General features: G+C 54.4%; 1 protein-coding gene across 1 annotated transcript in view; it reads right to left on the reverse strand.

The window, feature by feature from the left end:
- Speg (striated muscle enriched protein kinase) overlaps positions 1-16,113 on the reverse strand; it is a 49,850-nt gene that overhangs the window by 12,226 nt on the left and 21,511 nt on the right. Inside the window, 18 exon segments of the mRNA XM_059278063.1 lie at positions 526-678; positions 1,235-1,261; positions 1,694-1,872; positions 1,962-2,039; positions 2,613-2,670; positions 4,200-4,400; positions 4,521-4,617; positions 4,818-4,986; positions 5,511-5,623; positions 8,148-8,323; positions 8,410-8,533; positions 9,187-9,393; positions 9,556-9,660; positions 9,886-10,005; positions 12,577-12,800; positions 12,908-13,097; positions 13,216-13,374; positions 14,677-14,937. Of these exon segments, the coding sequence (XP_059134046.1) occupies positions 526-678; positions 1,235-1,261; positions 1,694-1,872; positions 1,962-2,039; positions 2,613-2,670; positions 4,200-4,400; positions 4,521-4,617; positions 4,818-4,986; positions 5,511-5,623; positions 8,148-8,323; positions 8,410-8,533; positions 9,187-9,393; positions 9,556-9,660; positions 9,886-10,005; positions 12,577-12,800; positions 12,908-13,097; positions 13,216-13,374; positions 14,677-14,937 (2,641 nt within the window).

The raw sequence follows: 16,113 nt of genomic DNA on the forward strand, positions 1-16,113 counted from the left end.
TATCATTCACTCATTCATTCATTCATGAATGGTTGAGAAAATGGGACCTCCTAAGAACTAGGGATTTAAGGCTAGAAGGATAGATAGCTCAGTGGTCAGAAGCACATGCTGCTCTTCCTTCTCCAGGAGGTCTGATGCCTCTGGTCTCCACAGATACCACTGCTCATATGCACATAACACACTCAGGTACACACGCACACACACAAAATTAAAAATAATACAAACTAGCCAGGCAGTAATGGTGCATGCCTTTAATCCCAGTACTCCGGAGGCAGAGGCAGGTGGATCTCTGTGAGTTTGAGGCCAGCCTGGGCTACAGAGTGAGTTCCAGGACAGGGCTACACAGAGAAACTATGTTTTGAAAAAAAAAAATCAAAAATAAATAAATAAAATTCAAAGTAAATCCTAAAAATGCTACAAGAGAAAAACAAAAGAGCTGGGAGCTGCGTGTCTAAGGGCAGAGGCTCGGTAGGAGTAAGCATGTGGTTTGAGGGCCGGTCTCTGCAGCGGAAGAGGTCTACTCACAGCCGATCCTGCACCAGCACTTTGATGAGGAAGCCCCGGGCCTCCCTGCTCAGACTCAGGAATGTGGTCTCCTCAAAGGCCACGTTGTAGTTTCGGATATTCATTAGCGTTGTCCGATCGTTCTCCCCCACAAATGGGGAGATGCCTGTCAAACTGCAGGGACAGAGTAGGCTATGGTAAGACGTAGGCAGGGCCTTGAGGCCCGAGGCTAAGGTGAAGTGCCATGCTTGTGACGGGGGACTGGGAACAAGGGGAGCCCTAAGGATGTGGGGACATCAGAGGCTGGGCAAACCTGGACTGGAAGCCAGAGTTTTCATATTACTGTCCTGCTCTGCCCTGAGGTCCTCAGAGGGTTAGGGAGGCCATGGGAGCTGGTTGCCTGTGCTTTGGAGAACAAGTTCTGTCCCTCCCCCAGTGTGGCTCTCCTATAAGGAGACATCTCTCCTTCTAGGCCATGCCCTGGACCTCCTAGGACCAGGAAGTTCCCTGCCAAAATGGTGCTAAGCCTACGGGCCTCTGTGGATCCAGTATGCCCAACTCTTATGGAACTGGGACATGCCAACCAGGGTAAGCAGCCTCATGCATGTGAAAGCCCTTAAGTGGGGAAGGAGCAGTGTGTGTGGAAGAGACGGGAGTGGGCTGTGGGCGGTGTAAATGGTAGGGGTGGGCCAATCGGAAGACCAGTAGGAGACTGCAGAGGGGTCCTTACCAGAGGAAGGCAACGACACCCACGGGCCTGTAGGAAACCAGAAGTATGGGTGAGAGGCCAGCTCACTCCGGCCAGAAATGAGTCAATCTCTCCACCACCATTCTGAAAAGGATGGGTCCTCCCGGGGAATGCTGCATAGCAGTACCTACTTCAGGGAGGAACTCAACCCAAAGTCAGGGGCCATGGCAGGGTTGGCTGAAGGATCCCAGAAGTCTGAGTACCAATAAGCTTATACCAGTCTTACTTGGGGGAGGCTCAGCCCTAAGGAAGCTGGAAGCTGAGGGCTACAGAGCTGAGGCCCAGAGGGCTGGGTTAGCCCTGAATGATGAACAGGAAGGCGATGGGCAGGAAGAGAAACCTTAGGAGCAATGCTACCCACTGAATATCAGATTCCCAGTTCCCCGAAGCTCTTCCCAGCCAGTGAGCAAGTCCCCAGCATGGCCAGCATGCCAGCATTACCAGATGTCAGTGACTCCAGACACGGGGCTCTGGTTGACGATCTCGGGTGCTACAAACTCTGGAGTGCCATACTGACAATATTGGGGCTCCCCTGGAGTGAGTTCCTGGGCATTCCCGAAGTCACAGATGCGCACCTGCTCTTCACCCCCTGCACCATCCCAAACCAGCAGGTTCTCGGGCTGTAACCAAAGCACGGAGGCTGATTAAGGATGAGCACCCGACACGACAGCCCCCTCACCTTCTGACTGTTCTCCACATCCCTCCTCACCTTGACATCAAGGTGCAGCACATGGCTGTGATGCAGGTAACATATCCCTTCCAGCACTTGCCGCATATAGGTCCGGGTCTGCGGAAACAGGGGGACAGAGTCCGCGGAGGTGGCGGGGGGGGGGGGGGGGGGGGACACATTCTGTTTGAGCATCACCAGGGATGTGGCAAGAGGTCAGGCCATGCCTGGGCGGTGACCTTCAGGTGGGTCGTTGAAAGCTCATCTGTGGCCCACCACACGGGATGAGGGATGCTAAGACTCAGGGTCGCCATTTGCCACTGTACGAGTTGTGCACAGTACACGTAAAGAGGATCGTGATTTATATGATATAAACAGAACTGTGCAGTAGACAGTTTGCACAGCCATACAGTGAGGTTAAAGTCTCGGGAGTTTTTGTAGAATGTACATGTGAGGAAAACGGGGAGGCCACGGAGTTGGGGTCCGGAATATGTCTGCTGTTGTTTACAAAAGACAGGACAAGTCTTGTCTGGTGGGATGGGGACTCCTGCTGTGGGGCTGTGCTCTCCACCGCCACCCCTGGCTTCCTGGTGGGCACAAATGGCATGCATAGGACCCCCCCCCCATCATTCTTAGAGTTCACACAGGTGATAGGTGGTGTGCAAGCCGGCCCCTGCCACCCACTGCCCTCACCTCAGACTCACACACGGTGGGCTTCCTGGCCATGCGCTCTAGAAGCTCTTCTGTGCAACTGTGTCATAGGTCAAGGAGAAGCGTCAAGCACTAACTACTAACTGCTCGGCCCGGCCTCAGAACTGAGCCCAGGCCCTCCTTCCCCACAAAGCGTATCTGACACAGACAGGTCCAGACACTATGTCCCCCTTTCCTGGCATCAGGTCATACACATGGGAGACCTGCTTGAACTTGGACTCCCAGGCAACTCCCTGACCCTTTCTGAGCATAGCTTTCCTCCCAGAGTGAAATGAAGGTGACCATTCCTCTCCTGGCCTATGGAACATTTTATAGGGTTCACATCACAGTAAAATCTTGTCGACTAGAGATGAAACTCCTCGACCGTATTTGAGAGTAACCCAGAGGTCCGTGTAATGAAATTATTTGTCGTTTTGCTGAGGTCTGGACTTGAACAATGCAGACTGAGAGGCTGGTGTTCAGGTCACAGTCTCCCTGCTCCCGGAGGGTCAAGCCAACCGCCAGCGCCAGCGTCACTAGCTCAGTGTGCCTTTGTTTAGCACATTCAGAGAAAGGTGTGGCTTTGTGAAGAGTCCTCGTTAGTAAACGAGGTATCGGTTCTCAGCTGAAGCAGGGTCCTGTCAAATGTGTAGATACATTGGACCCTGTGATAAAATCATACGGTGTTTGCTAACTGTAGAGCCGTAGAATACACTATTTAACCTCTTTATGCCTCTTCCATCAGCCAGAAAATAAGGATGAAATTCTACTGGGAAGATATCCATGAGGACTGAGTCTATGCTAAGTGTAAAATCCAGGCATATACTAAATGCTATGTGAACTTAATGCTTTTTTTTTTTTTTTTTTTTTTTGAGACAAGGTCTCCTTACATAGCCCTACCTGTTCTGGAACTCTCTTTGTAGACTAGGCTGGCCTGGAACTCAAAGAGATCCACTTGTCTCTATCTCTTGACAGCTGGAATTAAAGGCATACACCACCATGCCTGGCATGAACTTAAATTTTTCTTGTTGGTTTTGTTTAGTTTTTTTTTAAACAAAAGATCTAGAAATGATTTTCAAAGATGTCTCCAGATTCATCATTCATCCCAACTGTCAACAGGTCCGTTGTTTTTTAAGGGTCTGATGTAGCCTGGACTAGACTATGTAGACAAAAATGACCATAAACGTCTGATCTACCTCCCCAGTCCTGGGGTCACAGGTGTAAGCCTCAACACTCACTCTTTTTTTTTTTTTTTTTGGTTTTTCGAGACAGGGATTCTCTGTGTAGCTTTGCGCCTTTCCTGGATCTCTCTCTGTAGCCCAGGCTGGCCTCAAACTCACAAAGATCCACCTGCCTCTGCCTCCCAAGTGCTGGGATTAAAAGCGTGCACCACCACCGCCCGGCTTCAACACTCACTCTTATGCAGTGCAGGATATTCGAGCATGCTAGATGAGCTAGATCCCACTCCGGTTACAGCCTAGCTCAAAGGACCACTTTGCAAAGGGCAAAACATGTTCCCACTCTGCCTTTACGAAGGACAGTCTTTCTTCTTCGTCCCCCCCCCCCCCCCCCCGTCTTGTCCCAGGATACAGCTCAGTGACAATGACAAGTCCCCGGCGCCTCTCAAAGGCCTCGTGGAAGTAGAGCACACAGTCATGCTGGAGTCGGGCCAGCAACCGGGCTTCACGTCTGGCCGATGCCTTTGGCTTGGCCTGGCTAGGGATGAACTTGGCTGCGAACTCCAGGCCGGAGCTCCGTTCCACCACACGCCGCAGGTAGGAGAAGGCACCCCTGGATGACACAGGGTGACAAGACATGGCTGTCACTACAGCGCCGACCCTCCATCTTTGCTGGCCCTCAGACCCAGCAGCCTCCTCCGGTCCCTGATGCCCGCTCTTCCTTGCCCCATACCTGCCGATCTCTTGGTGGATGTCGTAGTAGTCACTAAGTCTTCTTCCTCGGGGCTCCTCATCCTCTCCAGCCCCCTCGACCTCCATAGTTGTCTGAGCTGGGGAGGAGGCAGATGTCCCCGTGTCGGGAAGGGGCCACATAGAGACAAGGGCAGAGACAGGGAACGTGGGACAGATTCAAAAGACAAAGGGCCGAATGCTCACACTCTGTCAGGTGCTGGGGCTAGGGGCTGTGGCGGTAGGAAATGCAGGGCAGGGTACTGCCTGCCCCGAACTTCTCCCCCAAACACTAACCCACCTGAATGCACAGACAGCTCTGCCTTGCAGGAGACTTCGCCGGCCAGGTTCCGGGCTGTGCAGGTATAGACGCCTCCATCCTCCGTTCCTGCACTGAGCACCACCAGGGAACACTCGTTCTCCTCATACACGAAGCTCACGTGATTGCTCTCGGCCAGCAGCACCTCATCCTGCAGAAGTGGGTGTCACCTGCAGCCTAGGTCTGACCTTACTGCCATCTGGGAGTTAGTTTTTCCTCTACACCAGACCGCCTCCTTCATCTGGACCTGACGGCCAGGCGCCTGCCTGTCAAGCCCCACTCTGTCTCCGTTCAGTTCCTCTGACCCCGGGACCAGAACCAGCTTCTCCCTTATCTCTTGTTAATAACCCTTAACCAGTGCCAGGCAGTGGTGGCACACGCCTTTAATCCCAGCACTCAGGAAGCAGAGGCAGGCAGATCTCTGAGTTCGAGGCTAGCGTGGCCTACAGAGTGAGTTTGAGGGCAGCCAGGGCTTACACAGAGAAACCCTGTCTCAGAAAAACCAAAACCAAAATTAAAAAAAAAAAAAAGCCCCTAACCCTCGGTTAGTCCCCTGAGCCCCACCTCCCCCTGCTAACTACACCTCTGCCCGGACACTTCTCATCTAAGGCCTCCCAGAACTGCACAAATCCCAGGGCTCCCTGCCAGCTGCTTCAGCCTAATTTACCCTCTCACCTTGTACCACATGATGTCTGGCAGTGGTTTCCCCTCAACTACCACAGCAAAGCGGGCGGTCTCTCCAGGCCCCACCTCCACGTCTTCCATGATAGACTCAAACCGAGGGGCCTCTGTGACAAACAGAAGAGGACCGGACGTTATCACCACAGGGGACTGCCTCCTCAGGCCCTGTCCCTGTCAGCAACTGGATAATGAGAATACCAGGCCCTGGCTATCCAGACCCTCCCACACTCCCCCACCCCACCCCACCCCACCGCGCCTGAGGACACTGGAGTTCCTGACTTGGCTCTTAGGATTCATCTGATGGCTTTGAAATCAGGACATTTTCACACACAAAAGAAATCCCCTTTCTCTTGTCTGGCTATCCAGCCCTTTCTTCCCTGCAGTAACCAGGAGGCTGGTGCAGTGTGGCTCAGAGCTGCCCCCTGTGGGTGACTGCGCTTCTCAACACCCCACCTGGTGGCCTCTGATTGCCTCTACTTGGCCCCTGCAGGAGACTGGGGCTGTGACCTAGAATTCAGCTCCTGAAGGACGCCGCCTCTGTCTGGAAGCTCCTTTCTCGTTTAAACGTCCAGGAAGCCTTCTACCTTCTGGGAGATGGCAAGCTGAACAAAATGCCCTGCCCAGGTATTCACCGGACAGTCTAGGAGTGAACTCTCGGCTTCCTCCTCCCACAAACCACATGGCCACGTTATGCCCTACAAAGCAGCCTCTCATTCTCATGGTAGAATTAAACACACTTTGCAGTGGGCCTTGGAAAGACTGTGAATTCCAGGCCCCGTATTCTGAGTGCGTCCTCAGAACCCCAGCTTTAAGAGGAGTGAGAGTAATCAAGCCCCAAGGGAAAAAAAAATAGAGCAGCTGGGTATAGACTGCCACCACCCCAGGGACCTCCTGGCTTTATATAGACAACAGGAGAGGCCATTCTGGGTCTGGGAAAGAGGCTATTATGTGGCAGACATAAAGAGAAGGGGGCTGTCTTTCTATCTATCCTGCCTGACTGATGGCGAAGCAGGGCCACGCAGAATGGAGCATCTGGTATAACTATCCGGTTAAGATAGTCTCCCTCAATCACCATCCATGTCAAGCTAGAATTCAGGGCTCCCAGGCCTCTCCAAGCCCCAAATTTGACTACACCTGGGATGGGCGACCAGACACTGTGATCTGGGGACAGAGGGGGGACTGAGTAGGAAGTACAGGGTGGGAGCTGGGCAAGAGCAAAACTCCAGAAATGGAAACCCTATCAACACGGGGTCAGGAGGGTCCCACCTCCTCCTCACACCCCCGTGGCTGCTTGTACCCACTCCACAGCTGTCTTCCCTCTAGGAGCTTGGTCCCCGGTCTGCTGAGGGAGGAGGCATCTAACAAAAGTCAAAACTCTGGAGGTTTTCAAGTGAACTTCAACGATTTTGTTTTTGTTTTTGTCTTTCGAGACAGGGTTTCTCTGGCTAACAGCTGTCCTGGACCTCGCTTTGTAGGTCATGCTGGCCTTGAACTCATGGAGATCCACCTGCCTCTGAGTGCTGGGATCAAAGGTGTGTGCTACCATCACCTGGCCTCCCCCCTCCCCGCCCCGCCCCCCCACTCCCGGCAGAAAATGTCCATTTGCTCATAGATTGTCTGTGCTAACTAAAATGTCACTTTCTTTGGTTTTGGCTGGGACTGGATCCACTCAGCAGGTAAGAACATTCAGTTCAGGTGGAGCTGAGGTTTTTCAGTGGCACTTACAGATCCTGGAGTGAATTAACAAAGCAAAACACACACAAAAAAATGGCTACTTAATGCAGCTCCAGAAGCTCCGACTTCAGAGGAGAAATGACAGAAAGGGACTTTGGTTCTCGGCCTCCACATGGTTAAAGGTGACAGTGACATGTCGGACTGGTAGTGCTGACGTGCAGCCGGGGGGCCGCAGAGCTGGGCGGGGGGTGACGAACTGCGCTTGAGGACGTTTGCTTTTAATCAGCTCCTCCTCCCATACCGCTTTAGCTGAGACACGGTTTCCTTACTGTCCTTAGCACACAAGCTAACAGTGCTCACAGCTTTGCAGTCTGACGGGGGAACTCGAACCCGGCTCCTGTACTTATTGGACTCTGGGACCTTGGGCCGGGTTACCTAACACTTTGACCCTGCATCCTCATTTGCAGAACGGGAAGGACAACTAACCCCATCTTACAAGGATAATGCGTTAAATGAGGTAGGTGAAGCTCTTCATTCTGATCCCGGCACGTAGGAGACGTTAAATACTACATGTAACATTATGTATAACGTTGTGTATGTATAGGTGTGTACATGTGTGTGAGTGTGTGTCGGTGCCTATGGATCCAACCTAAAACTTTGTGCTAAGCAAGTACTCTATGGTGAGCTACCGTCCAGGCTTTTTTTTTTTAAGGCTAGACCTCCCTCCCTTGTGGCCCAGGTGGCCTCAAACTCATAATCTTCCTGTCTTGGCTTCCTGAGTGTAGTTATTACAGAACATGTCACCATGCATGCTCAATAAATATTAGTATTATTACTCTTATTATTACTAACGCTGGTATTGTTACTAGGACAGGAATGAGAGGGAGGACGTGGAATTGAATCTCCAGCAATGGCAGCGTACCTGAGAGGGTGGAATATTAAGACATTGTCACCCACCTGCCAGCTCCAAGGTGACCGAGCAGGCCTTGGTGCCATGGCGGTTTCGGGCAGTGCAGGTAAGGGGCCCCAGGTCTCGGCGGCTCACCCGGCAGATCCGGAGACAATACTGGTCATCATCTGGTTGCCTCAGTTCATACACGCCTGCGCGTGCCTCTAGGAGGGCTCCTCGGCAGCTAAGGAAGATACGATGAGTGATCTTGCCAGGCGGAGTTGGGGCTGGGACTGTCCCAGGTAGGGGCTGGTGAGTAAGGACTCCTACCTCCTCCAGACAACCTGGGCCTCCACATGGTTAAAGGTGACCGTGACACAAGCCGGTTGGCCCTCTACTACGTATACAACATCTGGTTTATCCAGCACTGCCGGGGCCTCCTCCACGGGTGGGCCTAGTGGGGCGGGGGGAGAACACAGGCTTTGTACTGGGCTGGCAGTGGTGCCAGGGCACCCTCTGCACCTTCACCCCCACTAAAGTTCCAGTTTTACAGATTGCTGTGGATGATGGTTTGATAAATAAAACACTGGTTGGCCAGTAGCCAGGCAGGAAGTATAGGCGGGACTAGAGAGAGGAGAGAGGAAAGGACAGGAAGACAGGGAAGACAGACACCAGCTGCCGTCCAGGGAGCGTCAAGGAGAGGCAACAGGTAAAGCCACGGAACACGTGGCGACATATAGATCAACAGAAATGGGCTGAGTATAAGAGTAAGAGCTAGACAATGGTAGGCCTGAGCTAATGGCCGGGCAGTTTAAATAATATAAGAGTCGGTGTGTTTATTTTATAAGTGGGCTTCGAGACTGGCGGGGATTGGCGGGAGCTGGAGAGAAACTCTCCAGCTACAAAAGATGGAGAAGTTGAGGCTCAGAGAGGTGGAGCATAGCCAGGAAGCAGCTAAGGAAGGAAGAAGGACTGATAACACCAGTCTTTAGCTTTGTACCCAGACCACTGCTGCCACTGATGGGATGGGATCCTGCCAAGTCTAGAGCGGCCTTTAAGCCTGTCACTGACTCCTCCTCCCCCCACCCCCTACGGCATCGGGCTCACCATGCTCTATCAGCTGCACAGGCTCCGAAGGCGCCGAGGGCTTGCTGCTACTCTTGCCGCTGGTGCTGAGGACTCGGAAGATGTGCCGGAGTCCCTTCTTCAACCCCGTGGCCGCCCACGCGGGCTCCCGCAGGCCTGTGACCAGTGCGGTCCACTGGTCTGAGCCCAACACCTGGTGCTGCACAGTGTATGTCAGAGAATCTGGGTCTAGAGAAGAAACAACGGAGATGTTCCTGGGCCCACTTCTCGCATACTACCCACTCACTCCCCCATCCTATGCTCGAAAACCTGGACCTTTTAGTGCCCCTGCCTGAGCCTTCTCCATCCATGCCCCATCCCTACCCTCTGGCCTGTGTGGCCCTGACCCACCGATAGCCATGTCCAGACTCCTGGGTGGGTTCCACGTGAGCGTGACCATCCTTCCGGTCACCGCCACTACTTGGGGAGCGCCATCTGGAGGGCCCGGAACCACATCTGAAAGCCACAGGTGGGAGGTGTGGGGGTGCTTCAGAGCCCGAGGGCTCTACAGGATCAGCTACCCTTAGATAGGAAGCTGGGGCTGAGGCTCAGCCCCAGGTACAGGGCAATGCCAGCTACTCCCTCAGCAGTGGAGAAGAAGCCGGTGTAGAGCCGCCCCTCCGCCCACCTCCAATCTAGCCCTTGGGTGGTGCCATAGGCTAGAGAGGGTGTTTGCCTCACCTGTGACGTAGAGATGGGCGTAGCAGGCAGCTTTACCCAACTTGTTGGCGATGACACTCTTATAGACACCGGCATGCTGAGGCCCCACAGCGGGGAACACCAGGCGATGTATGTCCCTGTCTGTCGGGGAGGGACAGGGACACATGGCTGATCAGGAGAATACGTTGTGGGCTTGGCTCATGTAACCTCAAGCCTGGCCACACGTACACTACCCACTGCAGGGAGTGGGGAAAGGGGAAAGAACAGGGCAGCGACACGTGGTGCTTCCTGCAGCCAAAGCTGGTCCTTGTACCTCTTGCGCATGTCACTTGGCATCTTCTTCTCACACAAGGTTTGTCTTTGTCTGTGTGTCCCCAACCCCGTGACAGGCCCCCCACTCCTGTACCCCCAAGGGGTTGAGACTTCCAAGTCAAAGTTCTGACAAAGTTTGGTGAGTAGGTCCCTCCCCGGTCTCTTCTCACCCCAGCGGACCCTGCCTGTGCCTCCTCTCCCACAGAGCCTGAGGAAAGCCCACTGGAGACCAGCCAAACCCAGTGACCCCCAATGCCCTCCCCACCATCTGGCTATTTCTTTCCAACTCTCATAGACGATAGGGTCCCTGAAGAGGCCAATGATTTCCACCTCTTGGTTCACCGAATTCCTCCCATTCAGAATGTCCTCAACTCTTACCTAAAGCTCCCTTCTCCTTTAAGACATAGTTCAGGCACCTGTCCATGAAGCCTAGCCTGCCATGGCCCCACCCCTCCTTCCGGTACCCTGATGCCCTCCCTGGGTCCCCAGCCCTCTTGACGCTCATTGCTGGGTACCAGGTCCCCGTGATTTTGGAGATCTCTTCTTTTCACTTCCATGAGTGACAGCTCCTGTCCAGATCTGCTGGTTCCACCCAGGACTCAATGCTTTGCGTGCAGTAAGCACCAAATATGTGTCACAATATAAATTACAATAAGAGTTGCCAGCTCTGCGTTCATCCTACGCCAGGTACTTGACATGCTTTTCTCAACCCTAATCCTCCCAACAACTCTACAGAATTATCCCCATTTACCAGTGAGGTCAGAGACATTAATTGGCTTGTCCAAGGTGACAGAGCTAATGAATGAGGAGGCAATGGTTCGACCTGAAGATCCATTTCCTCCCAAAGCTCCTTTCTTGCACTCTGCTCCGTCAACGATAAGGAGGCTGTCCCCGGCCGGACGTGAAGAAGGGACAGTCTGTACTGTTCTCCTCCACACCAGGGATGTACCCAAACAGCCCTGTCTTCCTTTCGTGTTATCTCACTCTGAACGGCCATCCGTTCACTTATCTCCGCCTACACTACTTATAAGGGAAGAGAAGCCAGAGGCTGCCGGTGGCCCCAGGTACAGGCACAGCACAGACGTCAGCTCAGATCCTGAGACAGACACCTACCAGGGCCTCCAAGGAAGTGAGGACACAGGGAAGCCTGTGACTGAGCAGTGACAGCTCTAGAGGGAGCAAGGGCCAGGGCTGCTGTGGTGGCACCAGGGATGAGATGAGAGTGGAGTTGGGAGAATGGACCGTTAGTGACTAAAACAGCCTTTATTTCTCTTTCCTTTCTCCTTTCCTCTCTCTCCCATATTCCCTTTTCTTTGGCAGAGTTTCGTGTAATCCAGACTAGCCTAGAAATCACTATGCAGCTGAGAATGACCTTGACCTTCTGGCTCTCCTATCTCTGCCTCCCGAATTCCGGCATTACAAGTGCATGCCGTCGTACCCAGTTTACGCAGTAGGAGAGGTCACAGCCAGGGCTTGGGGCTGGCAAGTACTTTACTAACTGAGCTGCATCCCCAGTCAGAAGCTCTTAGAGAGACGGGCTTGGGTCAGGAAGTCCTTGCTTACCTTTGAGGAAGTGTCTGTACCTCTCTAAGCCTCAGTTTCCCCATCTGTAAACAGGTATAAGAGTACCTGCCTCACAGGCCTATTGTTCCTGTCAGGGCTTCAGGACTTGGGGTGCACCACATAGACAGCACACACCAAGGGGCTATTAGATGCAGCTGCAGAAGAAATCCGTCACGGGCAGAGGCAGGAGGAACTCACAGGAGATTCATGTGGCTTCAACAATGGAACACAAGTGTTCCTTTGGGGGAATAACCAGGCAAGAGGACTCCCACCCAAACAGCCTGTTCTTCGTATCCCCTGGCTTCCTCTTTCTCATTTACTATTTGTCAGCAACCCTGGATCTACTTCTCTTCACAGCAAGACCCTGTGCATGCCAGCCCTGCCACTGAGACTTCTCGGGCATATGGGCAGCTCGGCTTTACCAACAGTGAGTGTAGTGGCCGCAAAACCTGTCATAAGATTTATCATCTGCTGACCGCTTGTTATCTACCAGGCCCGGCTTTGGGTGATATATATCACTAATTTCATTCTCATCACGGCTCCGTTGCAAATGAGGGAAGAAGGGCACTGTGGGTCCTGTAACCTGCTTGCAGTCCCCAGGCTGCTCAGCAGCAGGCTGTAAGTGCCCAGGAAGTGCTAACGGAGCCACTCGGGGGTGATTCGGCAGATGGCACTATTGTGGACTCAAGAAAGGACAGACTGACCTCCGAGCCCCTAAAGGTTCTGTTCCTCGGCCCCTCCCATCTCTAACCAAATTATGAAGAGAAGACCCTGAGAGGTTCCTAGGGGAGGATCCAAAAAGCCAAGAGGTCGCTGGGTCCCTTCCCAGTCACATACACTGTGTCATGCGTCGGTCGTCACTGCTTTGAATTCGGTGGCCATTGTGGAACCAGCTGATGGTGGGATAGGGCAGGCCGGTCACTTGGCACTCCAGCATGGCCTCTTTAGCTAGCCCCACTTCCAGATCTTGTAGTGGCCGCAGGAAGTCGGGAATGGACAGCCTCTCCAGATCCCCATGCTCCGGCTCCTCAGGGATGGACGGCATCTTCTCCAGCTTCGAGCTGTAAGAACCACATGGCTGCCCTGATGTGCACAGCTATGCCCTCCTGGCTCGGGGTAAGGGTCCCTCAGAGGCACGGCAGGCAGCACCTGGAGTCCTGTGTGGTACCTGGGGCCAGAGGCGGCTGTCCGAGGCTCCTCCACATACAGCTGGGCAGAGCAGTGGGCCTGGCCGTGAGTGTTGGTGGCATTGACTTCATAGAGTCCCTCATCCTCACTTCCCACCCGGGCGATGTGCAGTGAGTGCAGACCCCCATCCTGCCGCAGCCGCAGGTTCTCGCTCTCATTCACAGGGTGGCCTGGGGGCAGGAGGACATAGACAGGAAGCTACTGGAGCAGAAGGAAGGACTGTCCTCTAAGCACACCCTATCTTAGCCCTTGACGTTGTCTCAACATATTCAGAGTGGGGGACCATACCAAAATGAGTCCAGGTAACAGAGGGAGGCGGGGTACCGCTGATCTTGCAATCCAAGCGGGCCGCACGGCCTTCTAGCACCTCGACGTCTTCCAGCAACCGGGTGAACAGAGGCGCCAGCGATGGCCGGACCGTCAGCCGGGCACTGCAGGTCAGTTCATCTGCGAGGAAGTGGGCAGCACTAAGTCAAAGAAGGCTGTGGCAGCTCAGACCCCTCATCTCATGGGTCCACTCCAGCCTTAAGAGCCTGGGCTGAGCCCTATGAAGCCTCTGAGCATGAAGGCCGAGGCAGTGGGCAAAGATTCATAGGCCAGGCCTTCTTTGGAGGCAGGGAGTCAACAAGGATGGGTAGCAGCCTCGCAGTGTGGGCTGGGGACACTATAGGAACACAGGGCCTGCTGAAGCTCTTACCTGCCTCTGGCCATTCAAGATGAAACATAGCTTGATTCTGAGAAGGTTCTTGAAGAGAAGCCCCCTGCCCAGACTTGTCTGTGTCTGGTTCATGCCCATACTGTCCCACCTGTCATACACCCAGAGGCAGGTGCCCTCATCTCTCTTCTTCTCAGAGAACAGGACCAGGACAGAGATACCATTGATAGTAACAACAGCTGGCCTCCATGAGTCTCCACCCTTTGACGGGCACTGGGGCTTTGTTCTCTGCAGGGGTTAGTTCCCTAATCCTGCCAATCCCCCTGCCTGGTAGGTATTAGCACCATCCCCTTCCACAGACGGATAGACTAAAGCTCATACAGAGGAAGTGACTTGTTCAAAGACGTGTGCTTGGCAACGTGCAGGGCAAGAATAGAGCTGCCCAAGTCAGGTTTGTTTGCTATATCTCAATGGACTTGCTCTACCTGGGAACAACATCACCTTCTGTGCGGAGCGCTAAGTCAGTGGTTCTCAACCTGTGGGTCACAACCCCCTGCCATCAAATGACCCTTTCACAGGGGTCCCATATCAGATATCCTGCGCGTCAGACATTTATATTATGACTCATAACAGTAGCAAAATTACAGTTATGAAGCAGCAATGAAAATAATTCTCTCCCCCCCCCCCCCAGACAGGGTTTCTCTGTAAAGCTTTGCGCCTTTCCTGGATCTCGCTCTGTAGACCAGGCTGGCCTCAAACTCACAAAGATCCACCTGCCTCTGCCTCCGGAGTGCTGGGATTAAAGGCGTGCGCCACCACCGCCCGGCCAGCAATGAAAATAATTCTATGGTTGGGGGGGGGGGGTCATCACCACATGAGGAACTGTCTTAAAGGGTGACTGCATTAGGAAGGTGGAGAACCGCTGATTTAAGTGCTCATTGTTCATGGGCCAGAGGCCCATACTCTCTCCTGCCCCCCCTGGTTAGAATTCCTCTTCCCGGGCGGGCGTCTGTTCTGCACCCCGTCTCTTAGCCCCCGCCCCCCCAGCTCTGGGCACCAGAGCAGCCCTAGCACCTGAGTGAGTAGGTAGGTACCTTTGGCGGTGCTCAGCTTACAAGTGTAGACCCCACTGTCATCCTCATGCACAGAGGTGAGCAGCAGCTTGCTCTTGCGGCCGTCAAAATGCATCTTACACTTGAGCAGCGCGGGCTGCAGCAGGCGGCCGCGGCACAGCCAGTCCACCTCCACGTCGGCTGGACCCGCCACCAGGCACTCAAACAGCGCCATCTCCCCGGCCCCCACGTCCACGTCCTGCAGGGGGGCCAGCACGGCCAGGGACCGGCTTTCAGGGTGTGCTGAGGGGAAGGCAGCCACGGGGGTGGGGGAGGGGAGGGCACAGACAGAGCAGAGAGACACACGGGGCAAGGAAGACACACGCACACGCACACACAGAGAGACAGACAGACACAGAGAGAGAGATGCATTTGGTTCCTCTGGAGACTGGGAAAGCCCATCCGCCCCCAGGCAAGACAGCGAGGAGCCCCTAGAACCTGGCTCTGGGATGGGAACCCACGTTGGCCCCTGGGAGGGAGAAGTGATGAGAGGTGGAAGGGCACTGGGGGAGGGGATCCAAAAGGACGGTGGCAGCAACGACGGCGGCAGCGGCGGCGGCGGCGGTAAAGAAAACACAGCACGCTAGCTGGGTACAAACTGGACTTTTATTTGAGCTACAAAATAGTTCTCTCCAAGCCTCCACCCCCACGATGACCCTGCTCCTGTGCTCAGCCTGGCCGTCTCTCTCCTTCCCAGACAGAGCATGCCAGACATGGCTGTGAAGGAGGGTGCCCCACTGGACCCTAAGCTTGCCAGCAGCCAGGGCTTTGCCCCAGACCTCCGGCCTTTGGTCTCTTGTGGAATAGAAAGTGTTGTGCCATTTTAAAACCCATTTCTGAAATGGTCAGTGCCCTGCCCCTTCCCGGTGAGCCTCCTGGCCACTGCGCCTGCCGCTCTGGGCCCCTCCATCCCATGGATGCCATGTTCTGCCTTATTCCACCTCAGCTCAGAGGCATCCTTCCCTAACTGTCACAGACACACAGACAGACAAACGGATAGACAGACAGTGGCCTGTAGCAGCATAGCACATGCACTCGCTTGATGCTCCCCTACAGGGAGACTGGGGGAGCTTGGCACCCCTCATGGTTGTCCCTTCCCAGCACTCAGTCCTTCTGGGGGCCTCCTGGCCTGCACAGCCCCGTACCCACTTAGGGAGGATGGATCCACTGGGGCCCATGGGCTACCCCAGAGTGCTTCATGGGCTAGGGAGGGAGGAGTGGGGGAGGCAGGGATAAGTCCGGGCCGGAGAGCCGGCTGGGTCTGTGGGCAGGAGGCAGTGAAACACAGCGAGGTCCGAGAGGTGCCTGAGACAGGGGCGCGGCCCGGAGGGTAGCGGGGGGCAGCGCAGATGGCCCCCTGAGCTCACTCGCCTGTGTACAGACAAAAACCTCAGTCAGCAAGCGGCAGGTTAGTGCGGC

The sequence above is a fragment of the Peromyscus eremicus genome, chromosome 13 (genome assembly GCF_949786415.1).
Source record: "Peromyscus eremicus chromosome 13, PerEre_H2_v1, whole genome shotgun sequence".
In the NCBI taxonomy this organism is placed as follows: domain Eukaryota; kingdom Metazoa; phylum Chordata; class Mammalia; order Rodentia; family Cricetidae; genus Peromyscus; species Peromyscus eremicus.